This window comes from Theobroma cacao, chromosome 8 (genome assembly GCF_053813885.1).
Source record: "Theobroma cacao isolate CCN51 chromosome 8, ASM5381388v1, whole genome shotgun sequence".
NCBI classification, from domain to species: domain Eukaryota; kingdom Viridiplantae; phylum Streptophyta; class Magnoliopsida; order Malvales; family Malvaceae; genus Theobroma; species Theobroma cacao.
In genome coordinates, this window is record NC_142646.1 from 750,196 (window position 1) to 766,592 (window position 16,397).

Below are 16,397 nucleotides of genomic sequence, written 5' to 3' on the forward strand. Positions count from 1 at the left end.
AAATGGTGAGAGGGTTTATGCCACGTCTGCATGGAAAAGACCTAATAAAAGCAGCGGATGAGAACATGTATATATATATTTGGCCTGCCAGTCAATCCTTGTTCAAGAAATGAAAACGGGAATATTCTAATTCTAGGAAAAGCTAGGAAAATAAATAAGTAAGATAATGTGGAAATGGACACAAAAAGAGTAGGGGAGGGAATTTAAATGGGGGGTCGCGATCCTTCAACAAGGTAGAGAGAAGACTGTCTAGAGAGAGAGAAAGAAAGACTCAATTTCCATTCCAAATATTCCATTGAATAGTACCCTTTTTTTTGTGCTTTTGTTTTCTCGAATTCCAACCAACCCCTGCATAAACCACCATTTACATCCCTGCACCTCCTTTTTCATTCCCCATTATAAAGAAAAGGGAGGAACCGACCCCTCCTTCCTCTCTCTCTCTCTCTCTTTCTTTCTTTCTTTCTCTCACTTGCTGTTTCTCTAGGGGAAAGGTCCTCTGATCCTTTCTGCATCCGTAAATTCACAAGTTGCCCTTTTCACTAACTTTTTCCTTCAAACCATCATCCCCAAAAAAACTTCTGTTACTTACTTTCTCTGTTCCTGCATTTTTTAAATCTGACTGGTTGTAGTCTCTGGAATTCCTTAGTCTCTGGGTCTATTTTTTATTTTACATCTGATCTTTTCTATCAACCCTAGAGGGATCCTAGTAAAAAGCCTATATCCTCTTCCCTTGCTCGCTCTTTCTCCCACAACACCCATGCAAATCATGAGGCACTCATGATATAATCACAACACTTCCCCTCCCGTTCCTTTTCGGCTGTCTTCATTTCTTTGCCTTCGAAGTTCTAAACCCCCTTTTTCCTGTCGATTTTCCTTTCCTTTTTTCTTTTTATATTTGGCAGTGCCTTGCTTACACTTCTCTTCATTCATTCTCTCTATTTTAATCTCTTGTCTCTGCTAGCATATACCTCCTGCAGGGTTTTCTTTTCTTTTTTTTTTGCTCATCTCCTGCAGGGCTTTTGACTAAGATCTTCACCTTTTCCTCATGTTCACAAGCTCAAACAATATAATGAGAACCACGCCTTTGCCTGATCTATCCTTGCAGATTAGCCCACCGTCCGTTTCAGATTGTAAGGCTAAGGAAATGGCCTACGATGGGTTACCAAGAAAATCAATCTATAGTGATAGGAGCTCAACGACTGATTCTGGCAGCAGCGGCAGCGATTTGAGCCATGAAAATGGATACAGTAATCCTGGTCCTGGAGAGCCCACGTTGAGCTTAGGGTTTGAAATGGCAGATTTGGGTCCTCCCCATTTACAGCTACCAAGAAACCTTAATCATCATCAGCATCAATATCAGCCTCAAATCTATAGTCGTGATTTCAAGAGAAATGCAAGAATGATTAATGGAGTGAAAAGAAGCATCAGAGCTCCCAGAATGAGATGGACTACAACCCTTCATGCTCATTTTGTTCATGCAGTCCAGCTTCTCGGAGGCCATGAAAGTAATACTACTTCACAATTTAAGATATCTTCTCATCTATAATTTGTTTTTTAGAATCTATTTACATTTTTTTTCTCTCTCTTTTACCTGTTAGTGCAAAATGGAAATATTTGTTGGAAAAAGCATAACAAGTTTACATCTTTACATTGGCAACTGTCACAGGAGCAACACCAAAGTCTGTCTTAGAGTTGATGAATGTCAAGGATCTAACCCTAGCTCACGTGAAGAGTCACTTGCAGGTGGGGTTACTGTGCGCAATCTTCATTTCTTTGAACTTATATATCAGAATTGTTAATACTATTATTTATTGATTTTCCATAGTTGTTTTGGCACCTTTATCGTGTTCTATATTTGTATTTCTATGATTCAACTGTAGTGGGTGTGGAGAAACAAGGGGTAAGGACAAAAGGGCATCTAGATGGTAATCTTACCAATGTAGACTTTTTTCTCATTATCTCTATGGGTGTTCTGTGTTCATGCAGATGTATAGAACAGTGAAGAGCACTGACAAAGGATCAGGTAATTGGATTTTCCCTTCTAGGACTACACCATTTCATTTATCTTCTATTATTTCTATTAATTTGTTTAAGAGCTGGAGTATGACAGAAAGCTCTATCGTTTGATCCACTATTACCCACTAAAACAGAACCGTTTGGAACTATTAGACTGACTTGAGTCTGTATATGAATTATTTGTTGGGTGTCTGATAAAGCAAGAGCAGTGCCTCAATCTATCATGGGTGTTTCAGGTCAAGGGCAGACAGAAATGAGTTTGAACCAAAGGACAGGGATTGTTGATTTGGATGGAAGACTATCATGCGGAAAAGCTGATACCAACCCTTCTTATTCTCTCAAACCATCATCACCCTCATCACAACCGACACCACAAAGGACCCAAAGGTGAGGCCATCTGCAACACCCGATCTCCTCTCTGTTTCCTTTTCAATTTCTTTTATATTAACAAGCTGCATCATATCTTCTCTATCTTCACAATGCTAAAGATAAAATGCATTAACTCTATACGATCGTACATGCACGCATATACACATATCTTCGGCCTTGGAGTACTGTTTCGGTCCAACATGTTGTCTGTCATTGTTTATGGTGTAGATAGATAAGACCATTCTATTAACTAGGGTCTCAAGTACATAGATTTTGATGAAGATGACCTAGGGTTTTTTTAGATAAGCTAAGCTTTTACGTGTGCCCTTCCACGCAGCTCTCACCCGTTAGATTTCGATTGTATTAATCCCAACATCTTCTAAAAGTCAAGGACTTAATTTTGTTCAAATCTCAATGCTGCCATAATCTGACGGCCATTTCTTCAGCTACAGTCTACAAGAATCACCCCCTAAACTTGGCACGACCTTTCTACTTATTTGCTGATCTAGCAATTAATTACTACTAATTAATTGTATCCCTGCTGTTTGCTGCCTCCTTTTGTTGACTTCCCCAAAAGATGGCTTGGCTTATCCCATAAAAACAAGAGTACCATAGAGTTGCATGCTTTTCCATGCTCTACATTATCATATAGAATCAAATTACAGCTAGAGTCTTGATGTTATATATCAAAACCTAAGAGAAGAGAAGATATACTAGATCACAGCATCGATTTTTCTACATCATAATCAACTGTCCAATCATATCTATTTTTCTACACATTTTAGATAAAACTAACACACTCTGTCTATGTTGCAAAGATTTACTTATACATGAAGGGAGATTGGGCTTCACCTATTAATTAGTTGCCAGGGCTGAGTTTGTTTTATCCGTCCTCTTGCTTACGTGACATCTTCTTCTTACTTGGTGTTTGCTATGCTGAATGCGTTTGCAGTGGTTCATGGCTATCCTCAACGAAGACAAATAATTTGAGCATATCAAGCCATGGAAATGGCTTGACTTTTAAACCTAATCATGTTAAGGTATGATTGCATCACCGGAAACAAAATCGAACGTGTAGAAAGTTCGTTTATCTATCATGGTGTTAGTTATCAATCGTATGATTAATTTTGGCTTTGCCATAGGTGGATGGAGACAAGGCAGTCCTCCATGTGTCAGATAGAATGAAGGAGAGGTTGGATTCCAGCTCCTTGTCACCTTCAGACATGTTCCTTAACCTTGAATTCACCCTCGGAAGGCCAAGCTGGCAAATGGACTACGCTGAATCTTCAAATGAGCTAACCCTTCTCAAGTGTTAGACACTATAAAACCAGCCAATATAATGTTTTTTCCTGTGAATTTCGGGGGGGAAATATCTAACTTTCATGAACTTGCTTGTTCCATGTTCTTTAAATTTTGTCTGGAATGAGAAAAAAAAAGTGAAAAAAAGCGTCTGAGTACTCTTTATCACATGAAAAAATTTGCTGTAGCCTTGTGAATGTCGAAGCACTCTCGTTCCATGTAATTTTGATGGCATTGTGGAAAACAAGAACTAGTATAGTAAAAACCAGACAATCATCTTGGTAGTTATGGGCCATGGTCTATTGTCCTGGCTAGAGGTCTGCAGCCTTCCAGGAGGGTCCCCAACAATGAACAGGTGGGTCAAGCCCTAGTGCGAAATATCTGGGACAGTTTATGTCAATCAATATCGCACTCGGTGCTCTCTGACCATTGAGCTGGGTATGGCCCGGCATGCCTCCGTGACCGTGGATGATTATTGTAGCCACGATTTGAACGCTAATATCGAAGAGAGGCAGCTCTGGGGGGCTCTGGCCCTTAGAAGTTTGAACGTAGGATTTGGTAAGACATGGGTCCTGGGTCCATATATACACAACACGTCTTACTGAAAAATAGTGATAATGACCCTATGTATTAATTAACTTGTACGTACTCACAAAAGCGTGACCATTCTCTTAGGACCCCATTATTCAGACTGGCCATGATTGTTCTTCTTCAAATTTACAACGAGCTGTGTCTTACATATTACTCCAGATACATGCAGGGAAGAAGCTACAGGGGACCACCATACTTTGGCTGGTTCTTCCCCATGGACTATAGCTTATAAATTGGATTTGTGAAATTTGTTTACTGGGATTTCTTTTCTTTTGGATTGATTAGCTTAGCCAGGAAACAGAAGAGAAGAACACACTTATCCAATTATACGGAGCATATAGTTCATGTACAAAGTTACAAACATGTGTCGGCAAAATAAGGCTCGTGGTTATAAGTTCTCCATTAACAGCCAATTTGGTTGAGGGCCCCCTCCCCTGTTTTCATGAAAAGGAAACCAAATCTTTCAAAGAAAACGAGGAATAATCTATATAAAGTAACTATACTCAATGATATGGCTGATTAATTGGCATTATTTTCGAAAACCCATATATGCTTTTTGTAATTTAACCTTGTGGTAATTTCGAAATCGAAATTAAAAAAATGAAAAGGATATGATACAGATACCCTGTAATAAGTCACATATGACAGAGTCGTGAATGGAGGCACAAGCTCACAAAAGCCATTTACAAAAAGGCAAACACAACCTTGCCATTGTTAGTTGTCGTGTAAGTGCCCATGCCTCTATCTTCATCACTGGAGGGAAGAAATCAGAAAACGAAATCTTGTACTTTTTCATTTGGATATATGGCGCACAGTCGCTATCAGTCTTTTATTACCCGAGACTTCATTCCTGTGCCCGCCTAAGAAGAAAGAAAAAAGAGGCCCGTCAGATCTAATCTCCGTTCTTGGTGCTGATTACCAGGTGGGGCTCCAATACTGCAAATCGAAATTATTATGGGCCTGTTAATCTCTGCATCCGCCATTAGGCCTTTGGGGTCCAAAGAAAAAAGAAAAGGTGGTGTTGGAAATTGGAACTGGTCCTTGGTTTTGTCGATGATGATTGCATGGTTGTCTGTTGCGTAGAAATTGTGTCTGCCAGCACCCACCGAACCAAAAGCGAAAACTTCCTGACAAAAATTTCCATCATTTCAACCCAAATTTTTTAACTGTTGTCTGCGAAATTTCCATGCGGTTTATCATTACATATATCAATCCTGTTAAAAAAAAAGATCTTTCGGACAAAACACCAACGTACCCTGTTTCCATTTCTTTCTTTGAAGCTTCTTTTTTTGTCTTAAGCTCTCCTCTGCGATTCCCATTTTCCTCTGTTTCCAATGTTTTTAACTTCCTTTTGTGTTTCTCTTCCAACAGTATGCTTTTGGGGTACAAGATAAATTGCAAATTTTGTGTAACCATGTACACCCAGTCCCCAGGAAAATTATATACAATTTTGTTGAGTTATTGTACATATCTTTTTTCAGTGGATTCGTGGTCCCAAATTGAAACATGGATCGCATGCTATCATGGGGGCATTTTAATTTCCTGACCATTCTTTCGTTGTGGCCAATACCGTGAGTTGTAATACGGAAAATTATAATCATCAAATGTAAGGCAAGTGGGGTATATAAATATTGGCTAAGCATTTATTATGTAATCATACCAGAAGGGATACTCTGAATACTGTAAAATTTACAAAAGATCGCGTGACTGATGCTGCGAACACGTCAATATTGGCTAAAAGTTTCATATTTTAATTGCATTGTTCTAAATGTTTCATGCTGCACGCTAATCTGACCTCGTTTGGGAGAAATTTCCATCAAAATGATATAAAGAAACAAAGTTGTTGGTTTAGCTATGCTGCTGGAAGTACCATTGCTCTAGTGCATTTGGGCTTCTTGTCAAAACCTTGTTGGATGGGCTCCACGTCTCCAGAATTTCATTTTTCTTTTTGCATGTGAATGAATAATTTCAGAGCGAAAATTCTTCTGATTCTTGGATGAGTTTGTACCCCTCAGTTGTATACTGTTCAAACAAAGGGGAGCTTTGGTTTATTGTTTTGGACCTGTTCATTGATCAATTATTTCCGCTGAAATGATGAAATCAGTGCTTGCTCTGTTGTGTAACATCAACCTGGCTTAGGCATTTGCTCTGCTTTTGTCTCTATGCCCAAGCTATCATAAAATATGAAGAGAGATTCTCGATGACACCCTTCTTTTAGTGTTAAGTTGTCTGCTAAAGCTCTGTGCCTGAAAAATTGCATGATGGAACTATTGAGAAACTCACAAGCGGCAAATTATAAATTGAATTAATTCTTGATATGTCTCTCAAAGTAAGTCTAGTTTTCCAAACTGCCTATACCCATCACATTAGTCTTTTAATAATTGAAATGCACCGCTGGAGTATTGCATTCAGGATTTAAGAAAAATATGTGAAGAACAGATGACACACAAGTGATGATATGCCTCAGAATATTAAGAAATGTCAGAGTGGCAAGATTCCTGCAATCATGTTTGGTAATTAGCTCTACCCAGGTGGAGGCCAAAGTGCAGTCAGCATGTGTATACCTTAAGACATTAGTACTACAGAGTTTTATATGCAGGGGAGAGTTGACTTTCTTGTGTTATTTCGTTTTATGACATATATGGACAGAGATGTGCCGAACTTACAAGAATTAACAATTCAGCTTGCTGGTCTAAAGGTGAGTTAAAAAGACCTTTAATACATTCTTTAGCTCTTTGCACCATAAGAATATTCAGCAGATAAAGGTATGATTAGTTTCTGCACCAGAAACTAAAACAGAACAGGCGATGGAAGAAACCATGGTAACAATCTTTCTGACCCTAGTGTATAATCTGTAAGGCCCGAGCGAAACAATGCTGAGAGTCTAACATTTTACTGGAATAGTGAGCTACCGTGGGGCTCTGCAGTTTTCTACAAACAATTTTCAGATTATTGGGTCAGTTGCAGTAGGAGGATGTTTAGTCACTCTATTGAAAAACTGAGTGATGAAAACCATCCCAATTCTGCTGCTTTGTTCAGGCTAAGCTGTTGCATGCATGCAAAATTATATTTTAGATATGTTTCGATGGGAATTGAGGGTGATATCTATACTTAATTAAATGCTCTGGGCTTCTTACTCTCTGTAGTCATACACACGCAAATCCATATGGACTTTGAGGATAAAGAGTATGATAACTCTTTGTTATATTTCGTTGATTGGTTAATATCTGTATTTATACAGAAGTTGGGTTGAGTTCGATTGACTATTCCCAAAGGATATCCTAGAATCAATCTTAAGTAATCTTCTTGTGATTGTGATCTTCATAAGAGGAAAAATAAATTGATGAGGGGAAGCCATGTCCCTTGCCAGAAAATGTTGGGCACTGGCACGCATCATGCTGAACTTTAGTCGAGTTGCTGTTGGGCTGAACGTATAAATAGGCATGAATTCTTTTTTGTGAGTTACTGAACCATGGATTCTTTTCTCCAATTAAGTGCCATTGCTGTCTTTCTCACCTTAATCTTTTGCTTCAAGTCATTGCTTGGAAAGCAAAAGACAAATGCAGATGACAAGACTAGAACGGCTCCTCAACCAAAAGGTGCATGGCCAATTCTTGGCCACCTCCACCTATTGGGCGGCAGTGATCAGCTTCTTTACCGAACACTTGGAGCAATGGCTGATGAGTATGGGCCTGCATTTACAATCCGCCTAGGCAGTCGCTGTGCTTTTGTGGTTAGTAGCTGGGAACTAGCAAAAGAATGCTTCACAATTAATGATAAGGCGCTAGCTTCACGTCCTACTACAGTAGCAGCAAAGCACATGGGTTACAATTATGCTGTGTTCGGATTTGCACCTTACAGCCCCTTCTGGCGTGAGATGAGAAAAATTGCAACACTTGAACTTCTCTCAAACCGCAGGCTTGAGATGCTCAAGCATGTTCGCATTTCTGAAGTTGACATGGGAATAAGAGAACTATACAGTTTACGCCATGACAATGGTTCCAGTCCTGTGCTTGTTGAACTTAAACAGTGGTTAGAGGACCTGACACTTAATGTGGTTGTTAGAATGGTGGCTGGGAAACGTTACTTTGGTGCATCTGCTGTCTGTGTTGATGGCGAGGCAAGAAGGTGTCAAAAGGCAATAAAAGAGTTCTTTCGTCTAATTGGTATGTTTGTTGTTTCAGATGCACTTCCACTCCTTTGGTGGTTAGATGTGCATGGTCATGAAAAGGCAATGAAAATGACGGCCAAGGAGTTGGATGATCTACTTGAGGCCTGGCTAAAGGAGCATCGCCAGAGAAGGATCTCTGGTGGAATCAAGGCTGAAGGGGAGCAGGACTTCATTGATGTAATGTTGTCCCTTCAGGAGGAAGGTCACCTCGCAAATTTTCAGTATGATGCAGATATTAGCATCAAGTCTACATGCCTGGTATGTTGGATTTGAAGAAATAGGATAAGTGTGAGTTCAGAGTTTCATTTATAACAGCATTTTTTTGGCCGAAAACTGGACAAGACACCCAATGAGCAGTGGGTTTTACCCAAGAAGGTTCTAATTTGCTTGGTTTTTATTAGAATGGTTCATTTTGGGCCTTCTCTTGGCTGGTGTAGCATGTTGGAGCATTTAATTTTGTGCTTATTGAGAATTAAAATAATTTTTGCAATCTTTATTCCTGATAAGCTTACTTTTGTTAGGCAAGCTTACTTCTCGATTGATATTCTTTTCAATTTTCTTGTAGGCACTTATCCTTGGTGGCACTGATACGACAGCAGGGACACTGACATGGGCCATCTCATTACTTCTGAATAATCCTGAGTTGTTGAAGAAGGCCCAAGAGGAATTGGACCTCCAGGTTGGCCGGGAAAGGTTAGTAGATGAGTCGGATATACAAAATCTAGTGTATCTTCAAGCCATTATCAAAGAAACCTTACGCCTTTATCCAGCTGGTCCTCTGCTGGGACCCCGGGAAGCCATGAACGATTGCACCGTTGCTGGTTATCATGTCCCAGCCGGCACCCGCTTGATAGTAAATGTCTGGAAAATTCAAAGAGATCCAAGAGTATGGTCAAATCCATCTGCATTCGTACCGGAGAGATTTCTCACAAGCCATGCCAATGTTGATGTTAGAGGTCAACAATTTGAACTCATTCCATTCGGCTCAGGAAGACGATCATGCCCTGGTGCATCATTTGCTCTCCAACTTCTTCATTTGACACTTGCTCGTTTTCTCCACGCATTTGAACTATCAACTCCTTTGGATCAGCCTGTTGACATGACCGAGAGCCCAGGTTTAACCATTCCAAAAGCCACCCCATTGGAGGTTCTACTCAAGCCCCGTGTCCCAGCTAATGTCTATGCCTTGTAATCAGGGTATGGAGGATATGGTTGGAGATGCAACTAGAGTAAAATAACACCAACTAGAATGGAATATTTTAGTTGATGTCGTGATATATTCTGTTATATTCAATACTGTGGTTTGAGTTCTGATCATTTTGCTTTTTCTTGTCTTTGTGATGAAAGCCGAAACAATGTTAAAACTTCGAAATTTTATAATTCAATAACTTCATTCGATCACTCTTTTAACTCATTCAGAATAGTCAATGAAGTATTGATGAACACAGAGGGCACAAGGCTGCTCCTGGTTTGCTGCGATGATGTGGGCACCTTCTAAATATAATATAATAAATATAAGAGGTAGTATTAAATAACTGCAGATTGCTATAGTATAATATATGGCTATGTTGACTCTCATGATCAACCTGGCAAATAGCATCGTTTCGCTGTTATATAAATAGAAATGATGATCAAATCAAGATAAGATCTACTCTGGAAACGATCTAACTGATATTCTCAAAGCTTTCAAAATGAATGGGATTGTACGAGGACTTTGGTAGATAGGATTGAACCATCTGAAAGTAGCTCCACATAAAAGATGTAACCAACATGTCAATACTGTCTTATGTTCAACTGATGACATCTTTTTCTTTTTCGAGTAAATTATTTGTGTTGACTAATTCCAAATGTTAAAACACCCCCAAATGTTGTCATCCAACAATCCAAGCCACAATGGATATTGATTCCCTCCTCCCTTACCTAACCAGTAACATTGCCGGAGTCTTTGCTGTACTCCTACTCTCCTGTTTCTTGATCAGGTGGTCTGGAAAATCTTTGAAGGGCCAAAAACCACCGGAAGCTGCTGGTTGGTGGCCTTTAATTGGTCATCTCCATGTATTAGCAGGATCCCAGCTTCCATATTTAGCTCTGGGAGACTTAGCTAACAAGTATGGACCGATATTCACCATCCGAATTGGCTTGCACCCAGCTGTGGTGGTTAGTAGTTCGGAGTTGGCCAAAGAAATATTTACCACCTATGATGTTGCTGTGTCCTCACGCCCCAAACTTACAGTAGGCAATTACCTCGGCTATAACTGTGCCAACTTTGGTTTCAGCCCTTATGGTGCATACTGGCGCGAAATGCGCAAAATAACAGCCTCGGAGCTTTTATCAAACCGGAGGCTTGAGCTATTGAAACATATTAAAGCCTCTGAAGTGGAAAGCTCGGTGAAAGAGCTGTACAAGCTTTGGACCAAGACAAAAGATGAGTCAGGCCATGTTTTGGTTGAGATGAAGCAATGGTTTGGGGAGTTAAACCTGAACGTGATTCTTAGGATGATTGCAGGGAAGAGATTTTTTGGTGCTGGTGTGGCCAGCAACGAGAATGAGGCAAGGCGGTGCAGGAAGGCAATGAGGGAATTCTTTCGTTTGGCAGGATTGTTTGTGGTAAGGGATGCAGTTCCTTTTCTTGGGTGGCTGGATTTGGGTGGACATGAAAAGGCCATGAAGAAAAATGCAAAGGAATTGGATAGTATCATGGAAGAATGGTTGGAGGAGCATCTCAGGAAGAAAGACACTGTTGGCGAAATAGCTAAGGGAGAGCAAGACTTTATTGACGTGCTGCTCTCTGTCCTTGACGGGGTTGACCTTGAAGGATATGATGTTAATACCGTTACCAAAGCAACAGCCATGGTAAGAATTCCTGAACTAGCATTGTTTTTACTTAATTAGTGATTATTTGACCAAAAGGTATCAATAGAATCATCTTATCCCTTAGGGAATCCATTTAATAGCATACCTTAGACCTTCTGACGACCTGAGTTCCCAAATAATCAGGGAGCTAAAGCATGAATTGTTAGGCTCAATCTTCTTTAAAAGAAAATTATAAGAACGAAATTGCTTCGTGTGGTTTAAGTTGCTGTTATGAATGGCACTGACATTATTGTATATTTTCTCCAGACTCTGCTTGTAGGAGGCACTGATACTACAACAGTCACTATAACTTGGGCACTTGCACTATTGCTCAACCACCGCCATGCTTTAGAAAAGGCTCAGGAAGAATTGGACATCCAGATTGGCAGGGAGAGACTAGTAAATGAAGCAGACATTGATAAGCTAGTCTACCTCCAAGCCATCGTAAAGGAATCACTACGTTTGTATCCTGCTGGACCACTCTCAGGTGCACGCGAATTCACTGAAGACTGCACAATAGGTGGTTACCATGTGCCCAAAGGCACCCGGCTGATAGTAAACCTTTGGAAAATCCAAACAGATCCGCAATTTTGGTTCGATCCATTAGAGTTCAAGCCTGAGAGATTTATCACCAGCCACCTGGACGTTGATGTTAAGGGTCAGCATTTTGAGCTCATACCATTCGGTGCTGGTAGAAGACTGTGCCCGGGGATAAATTTTGGCCTGCAAATGACACATCTGGTGCTGGCCCGCTTGCTCCATGCTTTCGACATCTGGACTCCATCAAATGAGCCTGTGGACATGACTGGCAGTCCAGGACTAACAAACATCAAAGCCACACCTCTTGAAGTTCTTGTCAAACCACGCTTGTCCCCTAATCTCTGTCAGTAATCATCTTGATGTGTAATCCACAGCTATAGCTTTCATTACTTTAACTAAAGTTGATACAGAATAGATTTTCCTTAAGATAAGATAAGGTAATCATGGATTTGCAATGGAAAGAACAACCACTCCGTGCGAATCCTTGACTGCAATCAATTGAAGGCTTTCTTTCCATTGAATAAGCTGCCACCAGTTGGTGCCTCTGTTCCTTGTAATTTGTATGCTTTGTTACTGTACTACTAGCTTCCTCTGCTTTATTTCACATGATTACAACTGGCATTTCTTGATAAATTTCCCTGAAATTCAGCCTCCAAAGGATTAATTAGAACATAAAGGAAATCCAACATACAGACAAGAGACATCACTAAGATTCATTTAAAATCTTCTGCTGGTGTCCTACTCTGACTTTTCAGCAGGCATCTTTGTCATATTTTGTCCACTTCTCAAAAATTATTAAAAAGTCATAATCACTGGACTCTTTTCCTTTTGACTGCAAGCTATATACAATATGAATGGAGTTGGGAAAATTTTAGTTTCCCATGTTTGTCTTCTTGTGAATTTTCCACCTGCAGATCTTAGCAAACTATAAACCGACAGAAAACGATGTTCACCACTCACCCGTGCTCACTACGCTATTGCTTGTAGCTGTGGGTCAATGAAAAGATCAGAAGGTATCATAATTGGCCACTAAACCCCATTTTCTATTGTTTTCTCCAATCAGTTCCGGTCTACGGCAGCGACTATATAAAAGTAAATTCCAAGCCCCAAAATCAGGATCCATAGTTGAGACAAATGCTATAAACTGGAAACTTGTGAAATCACTGATATTATCGACCTAATGATCTTTTCTTCAAAAACTGGTCAATGGACATCTCATAAAATGCAAAGACCTCAAGTTGTCCAATTTGAGGATGCTGGCTCTTTCGTTGCTTAAATGGAATATTCAATCTAATTGGTGAACTACAAAACCTTGTTGCCATTGACTTCTATAGAAATATTAATCACTGCCGGATTATTAGATTACAAGAAGACCTGATACAGGATTTGACAAGCTTTCTGAAGTGTGCCAAGGACATCTGAGATGCATATCAGCGGGATGGTATAATTATGCACCTCTGGATTTCCTTCCAGAGGATTTCCTTCTGGCTGACAGAAGCACCTCTGTGTTTGGTCTAGTAGCCACTCTATTCTTTTCTTACTATCTGTTTCTTAGGTCAAGAATTGCCAAGAGAAAAAATTATGCGCCCCTAGCTAGAGGGGCATGGCCCATAATTGGCCACCTTCACTTGTTGAGAGGACCAAAGCTTCCTCATTTAACACTTGGAGACATGGCTGAAAAATATGGTCCTATCTATGCCATCCGGTTAGGGGTGCACCCAGCTTTGGTGGTGAGTTCTTGGGAGATTCTTAAGGAAATATTCACAAACCATGATGTGGCTGTTGCCTCCCGCCCCAAAATGACAGCTGCAAAACACTTGGCCTACGACTATGCCATGTTTGGGTTCTCACCCAACGGTCCATACTGGTGTGAAATGCGCAAAATAGTCAATTTAGAGCTACTCTCAAACCATAGACTCGAGCTGCTCAAGCACGTTCGAGTCTCTGAAGTGGAGACATCATTGAAAGAGCTCTACAAACTGTGGACTGAAAAAAGGGATTCTTCAAACCATGCTTTAGTTGAAATGAAACAATGGTTTGGAGACTTGGCCTTGAATGTGATCTTTAGGATGGTTGCCGGGAAGAGGTATTTTGGAACTGGTTTAAAGGGTCATGACAAGGAGGCCAGGCGGTGCCAAAGGGCGCTGAGGGAATGGTTTCATTTGTTTGGGGTATTTGTGTTTAAGGATGCTGTTCCTTTACTTGGGTTTTTGGATTTGGGTGGGCAAGAAAAGGCCATGAAGGAGACTGCCAAAGAAATGGATAGTATTGCTAGTGAATGGTTAAGGGAACATAAGCAGAAGAGAGCCTTGGGGGAGGCTAAAGAGCAAGACTTCATGGATGTTTTGCTTTCTCTTGTCGAAGCTGAAAGTACTAATCCAAACCTCTCAGGTTGGGATGCCGATACTATCAACAAAACAACCTGCTTGGTTTGTATTCTATCCTCATCCCTAAATTTGGTCTACTTTTTGCTTTTTTCTCTAACTGGTATTGTCCAGTTGACTGTTTGCAAAGAAATACTTGTGATGTTTAATCAATTGGGATAATTATATAGTAATGGCATGGGAGGTAGAGAAAGTGGTTTTATTAAGATGAAATTACTTCTTTTTCATTTATTTTTGGTGAGTTATGCCATGAAAATAGCTTCTTCTTCTTCCTCTTGTCCTTTTCTCTCTTCCTCTTTTTGTTTCAATATAACTTAGTAAATAAGAAAAAGACTGCTCAGTATCAACTTGTTACTACCATTGAACCATATTATCTGAAGGAGGCACTTGCACGTGCAGAGTTGCATCAAGTTCCTGCCTATGTCTTCCTTTTTCGGCTCAATGATCTCCCCAGGCCTCTAGTCATCCCATTGAGCAACGGTCCCAGTGGAGGGGCTTGAAATTGAGGCCCTTGGAAACTTAACTTTGCATGTACGGGCTCAGTAGCCCAAAATAACTCTTGGTCTTCGCCTCTTTGGTGTGACATAGAATTGATTGGTCTGAAATGATTTTGCTTTGCAGAGTTTGATTGGCGGAGGTAGTGACACCACCAAGGTCACCTTAATATGGGCACTTTCACTATTGTTAAACAACCGCCATTGCTTGAAGAAGGTACAAGAAGAGCTAGACATCCATGTAGGCAAAGAAAGGCTACTAATGATTCAGATCTTAGCAACTTGATATATCTCCAAGCTGTAGTGAAAGAGACATTACGCCTGTACCCTCCTGCCCTTCTTTTCCCACGCCTCTGCACTCAGGACATCGCCCTAAATGGTTATGATGTCTCTAAAGGCACTTGGATTTTCTTGAATCTTTGGAAGATTCAAACCGACCCCCGCGTTTGGTCTGATCCATACGAATTCAATTCAGAGAGATTTTTAACAAGCCATAAGGATGTTGATGTGAGGGGACGGCACTTCGAAATGATCCCATTTGGTTGTGGCAGAAGGGTGTGCCCTGGAATTTCTTTTGGTCTCCAAGTGTTGAACTTGACATTGGCTGGTTTATTACATGGATTCGACATCTCCACCCCATCAAATGCAAGGGTTGATATGACAGAGAGTCCTGGTCTGACGAGTATCAAAGCCGCCCCTTTTGAAGTTCTCATCACCCCTCGTCTTTCTGCTAACATTTATGGATGATTCAGTCATGCAATATAAACAGAGACAGAGACAGAGACAGAGACAGAGGAGGAATGCATTTTTACTTATGTTTCTTTGATTATATCTATGCAGCTGTCATGCTTTGGACTTTGGAAGGAGGGTACATCACCAAAAGATTTCATTGCAAAACTGTTTCTGACAATAAAGAGTCGATTTTTCTATTGAGAAAATATTGCTGCATATTAGTAATAGAAATTGAATGATAAAATTGCTAAAATTAATTTCCGATTTAAAAGAAATTAAAGGTAACTAAAACACTACAGTGGTTTAATTAACTTTCTTTAATTGCTTTTATATTATTAGCATATAGAAAGAAAATAGTTGATACCGTATTTGATGTCAATATATATTTGTTTGATTGATTGAGAAGAAAAACTCATGTATAATAATGATTAATTAGATAAAATTTAAAGAGAATCAAATGAATAATGAGGTTTTAACCTAAAAGGATTGACAATTTAATCATATTAATTATAAGATTTACAAAAGGGGGCCAAATCGAAAAGTCTTGGGGGACCAAACTAGAACTTTATCTTTCTCTTATATAAGAAAAATTACCAAATATATTATTAAGTTTGACTATTAATTTATTTTTTATAATTGAGAAAGTAACAAAAAATTAAGTATTTGGGCATATTTTCCACACCATACACTTAAAACATTTCTATAGCTGAAATTAAGACTATCAATAATCGAATTGCGGTTTATAATATCTATTTAATACTATTAATTTATGGGTTATAATTGAGAAAGGAAAAAAAGTAACTAGCTGGGCAATAGTTGTACACACCATCCACCCCAGAACATTTTTATCACTGAAATTAAGATTATCAATAATAAATATTTTTTTCTTAGCAATAAATAAATTCAAATGATTATTGACCATGGAATTACAAAAATAAATTAATTTTG

At 39.6% G+C, this 16,397-nt stretch overlaps 3 protein-coding genes and 1 pseudogene across 4 annotated transcripts; all 4 read left to right on the forward strand.

Annotated features, from left to right (window-relative positions):
• Window positions 1–243: 243 nt before the first annotated feature.
• ATS (Homeodomain-like superfamily protein) lies at window positions 244–4,389 on the forward strand. Its single transcript, XM_007017339.3, has 6 exons — window positions 244–1,505; window positions 1,667–1,743; window positions 1,987–2,023; window positions 2,253–2,403; window positions 3,338–3,425; window positions 3,528–4,389. Exons 1-6 carry the CDS (start codon window positions 1,046–1,048, stop codon window positions 3,699–3,701), a joined length of 987 nt encoding a protein of 328 aa, XP_007017401.3. The 5' UTR covers window positions 244–1,045; the 3' UTR covers window positions 3,702–4,389.
• A 3,358-nt stretch (window positions 4,390–7,747) lies between these two features.
• On the forward strand, window positions 7,748–9,763 carry LOC18591293 (xanthotoxin 5-hydroxylase CYP82C4-like). Its single transcript, XM_007017341.3, has 2 exons — window positions 7,748–8,704; window positions 9,012–9,763. Exons 1-2 carry the CDS (start codon window positions 7,748–7,750, stop codon window positions 9,636–9,638), a joined length of 1,584 nt encoding a protein of 527 aa, XP_007017403.2. The 3' UTR covers window positions 9,639–9,763.
• A 337-nt stretch (window positions 9,764–10,100) lies between these two features.
• LOC18591294 (cytochrome P450 CYP82D47-like) lies at window positions 10,101–12,445 on the forward strand. Its single transcript, XM_007017342.3, has 2 exons — window positions 10,101–11,299; window positions 11,567–12,445. Exons 1-2 carry the CDS (start codon window positions 10,340–10,342, stop codon window positions 12,188–12,190), a joined length of 1,584 nt encoding a protein of 527 aa, XP_007017404.3. The 5' UTR covers window positions 10,101–10,339; the 3' UTR covers window positions 12,191–12,445.
• A 574-nt stretch (window positions 12,446–13,019) lies between these two features.
• Window positions 13,020–15,655, forward strand: LOC18591295 (strychnine-10-hydroxylase pseudogene; annotated as a pseudogene). The gene is made up of 3 exons (XR_016027928.1): window positions 13,020–13,106; window positions 13,201–14,268; window positions 14,845–15,655. The product of XR_016027928.1 is annotated as a strychnine-10-hydroxylase pseudogene (transcript).
• The last annotated feature ends 742 nt before the right edge of the window (window positions 15,656–16,397 follow it).

Excerpts from the sequence above, each read along its gene's own strand:
- ATS (XM_007017339.3), top strand. The coding sequence starts at position 1,046 with ATGTTCACAAGCTCAAACAATATAATGAGAACCACGCCTTTGCCTGAT. Across the intron at positions 2,024-2,252 it reads GAGCACTGACAAAGGATCAG|GTCAAGGGCAGACAGAAATG; the intron begins GTAATTGGATTT and ends TGGGTGTTTCAG. Across the intron at positions 2,404-3,337 it reads ACACCACAAAGGACCCAAAG|TGGTTCATGGCTATCCTCAA; the intron begins GTGAGGCCATCT and ends ATGCGTTTGCAG.
- LOC18591293 (XM_007017341.3), top strand. The coding sequence starts at position 7,748 with ATGGATTCTTTTCTCCAATTAAGTGCCATTGCTGTCTTTCTCACCTTA. Across the intron at positions 8,705-9,011 it reads GCATCAAGTCTACATGCCTG|GCACTTATCCTTGGTGGCAC; the intron begins GTATGTTGGATT and ends ATTTTCTTGTAG.
- LOC18591294 (XM_007017342.3), top strand. The coding sequence starts at position 10,340 with ATGGATATTGATTCCCTCCTCCCTTACCTAACCAGTAACATTGCCGGA. Across the intron at positions 11,300-11,566 it reads TTACCAAAGCAACAGCCATG|ACTCTGCTTGTAGGAGGCAC; the intron begins GTAAGAATTCCT and ends TATTTTCTCCAG.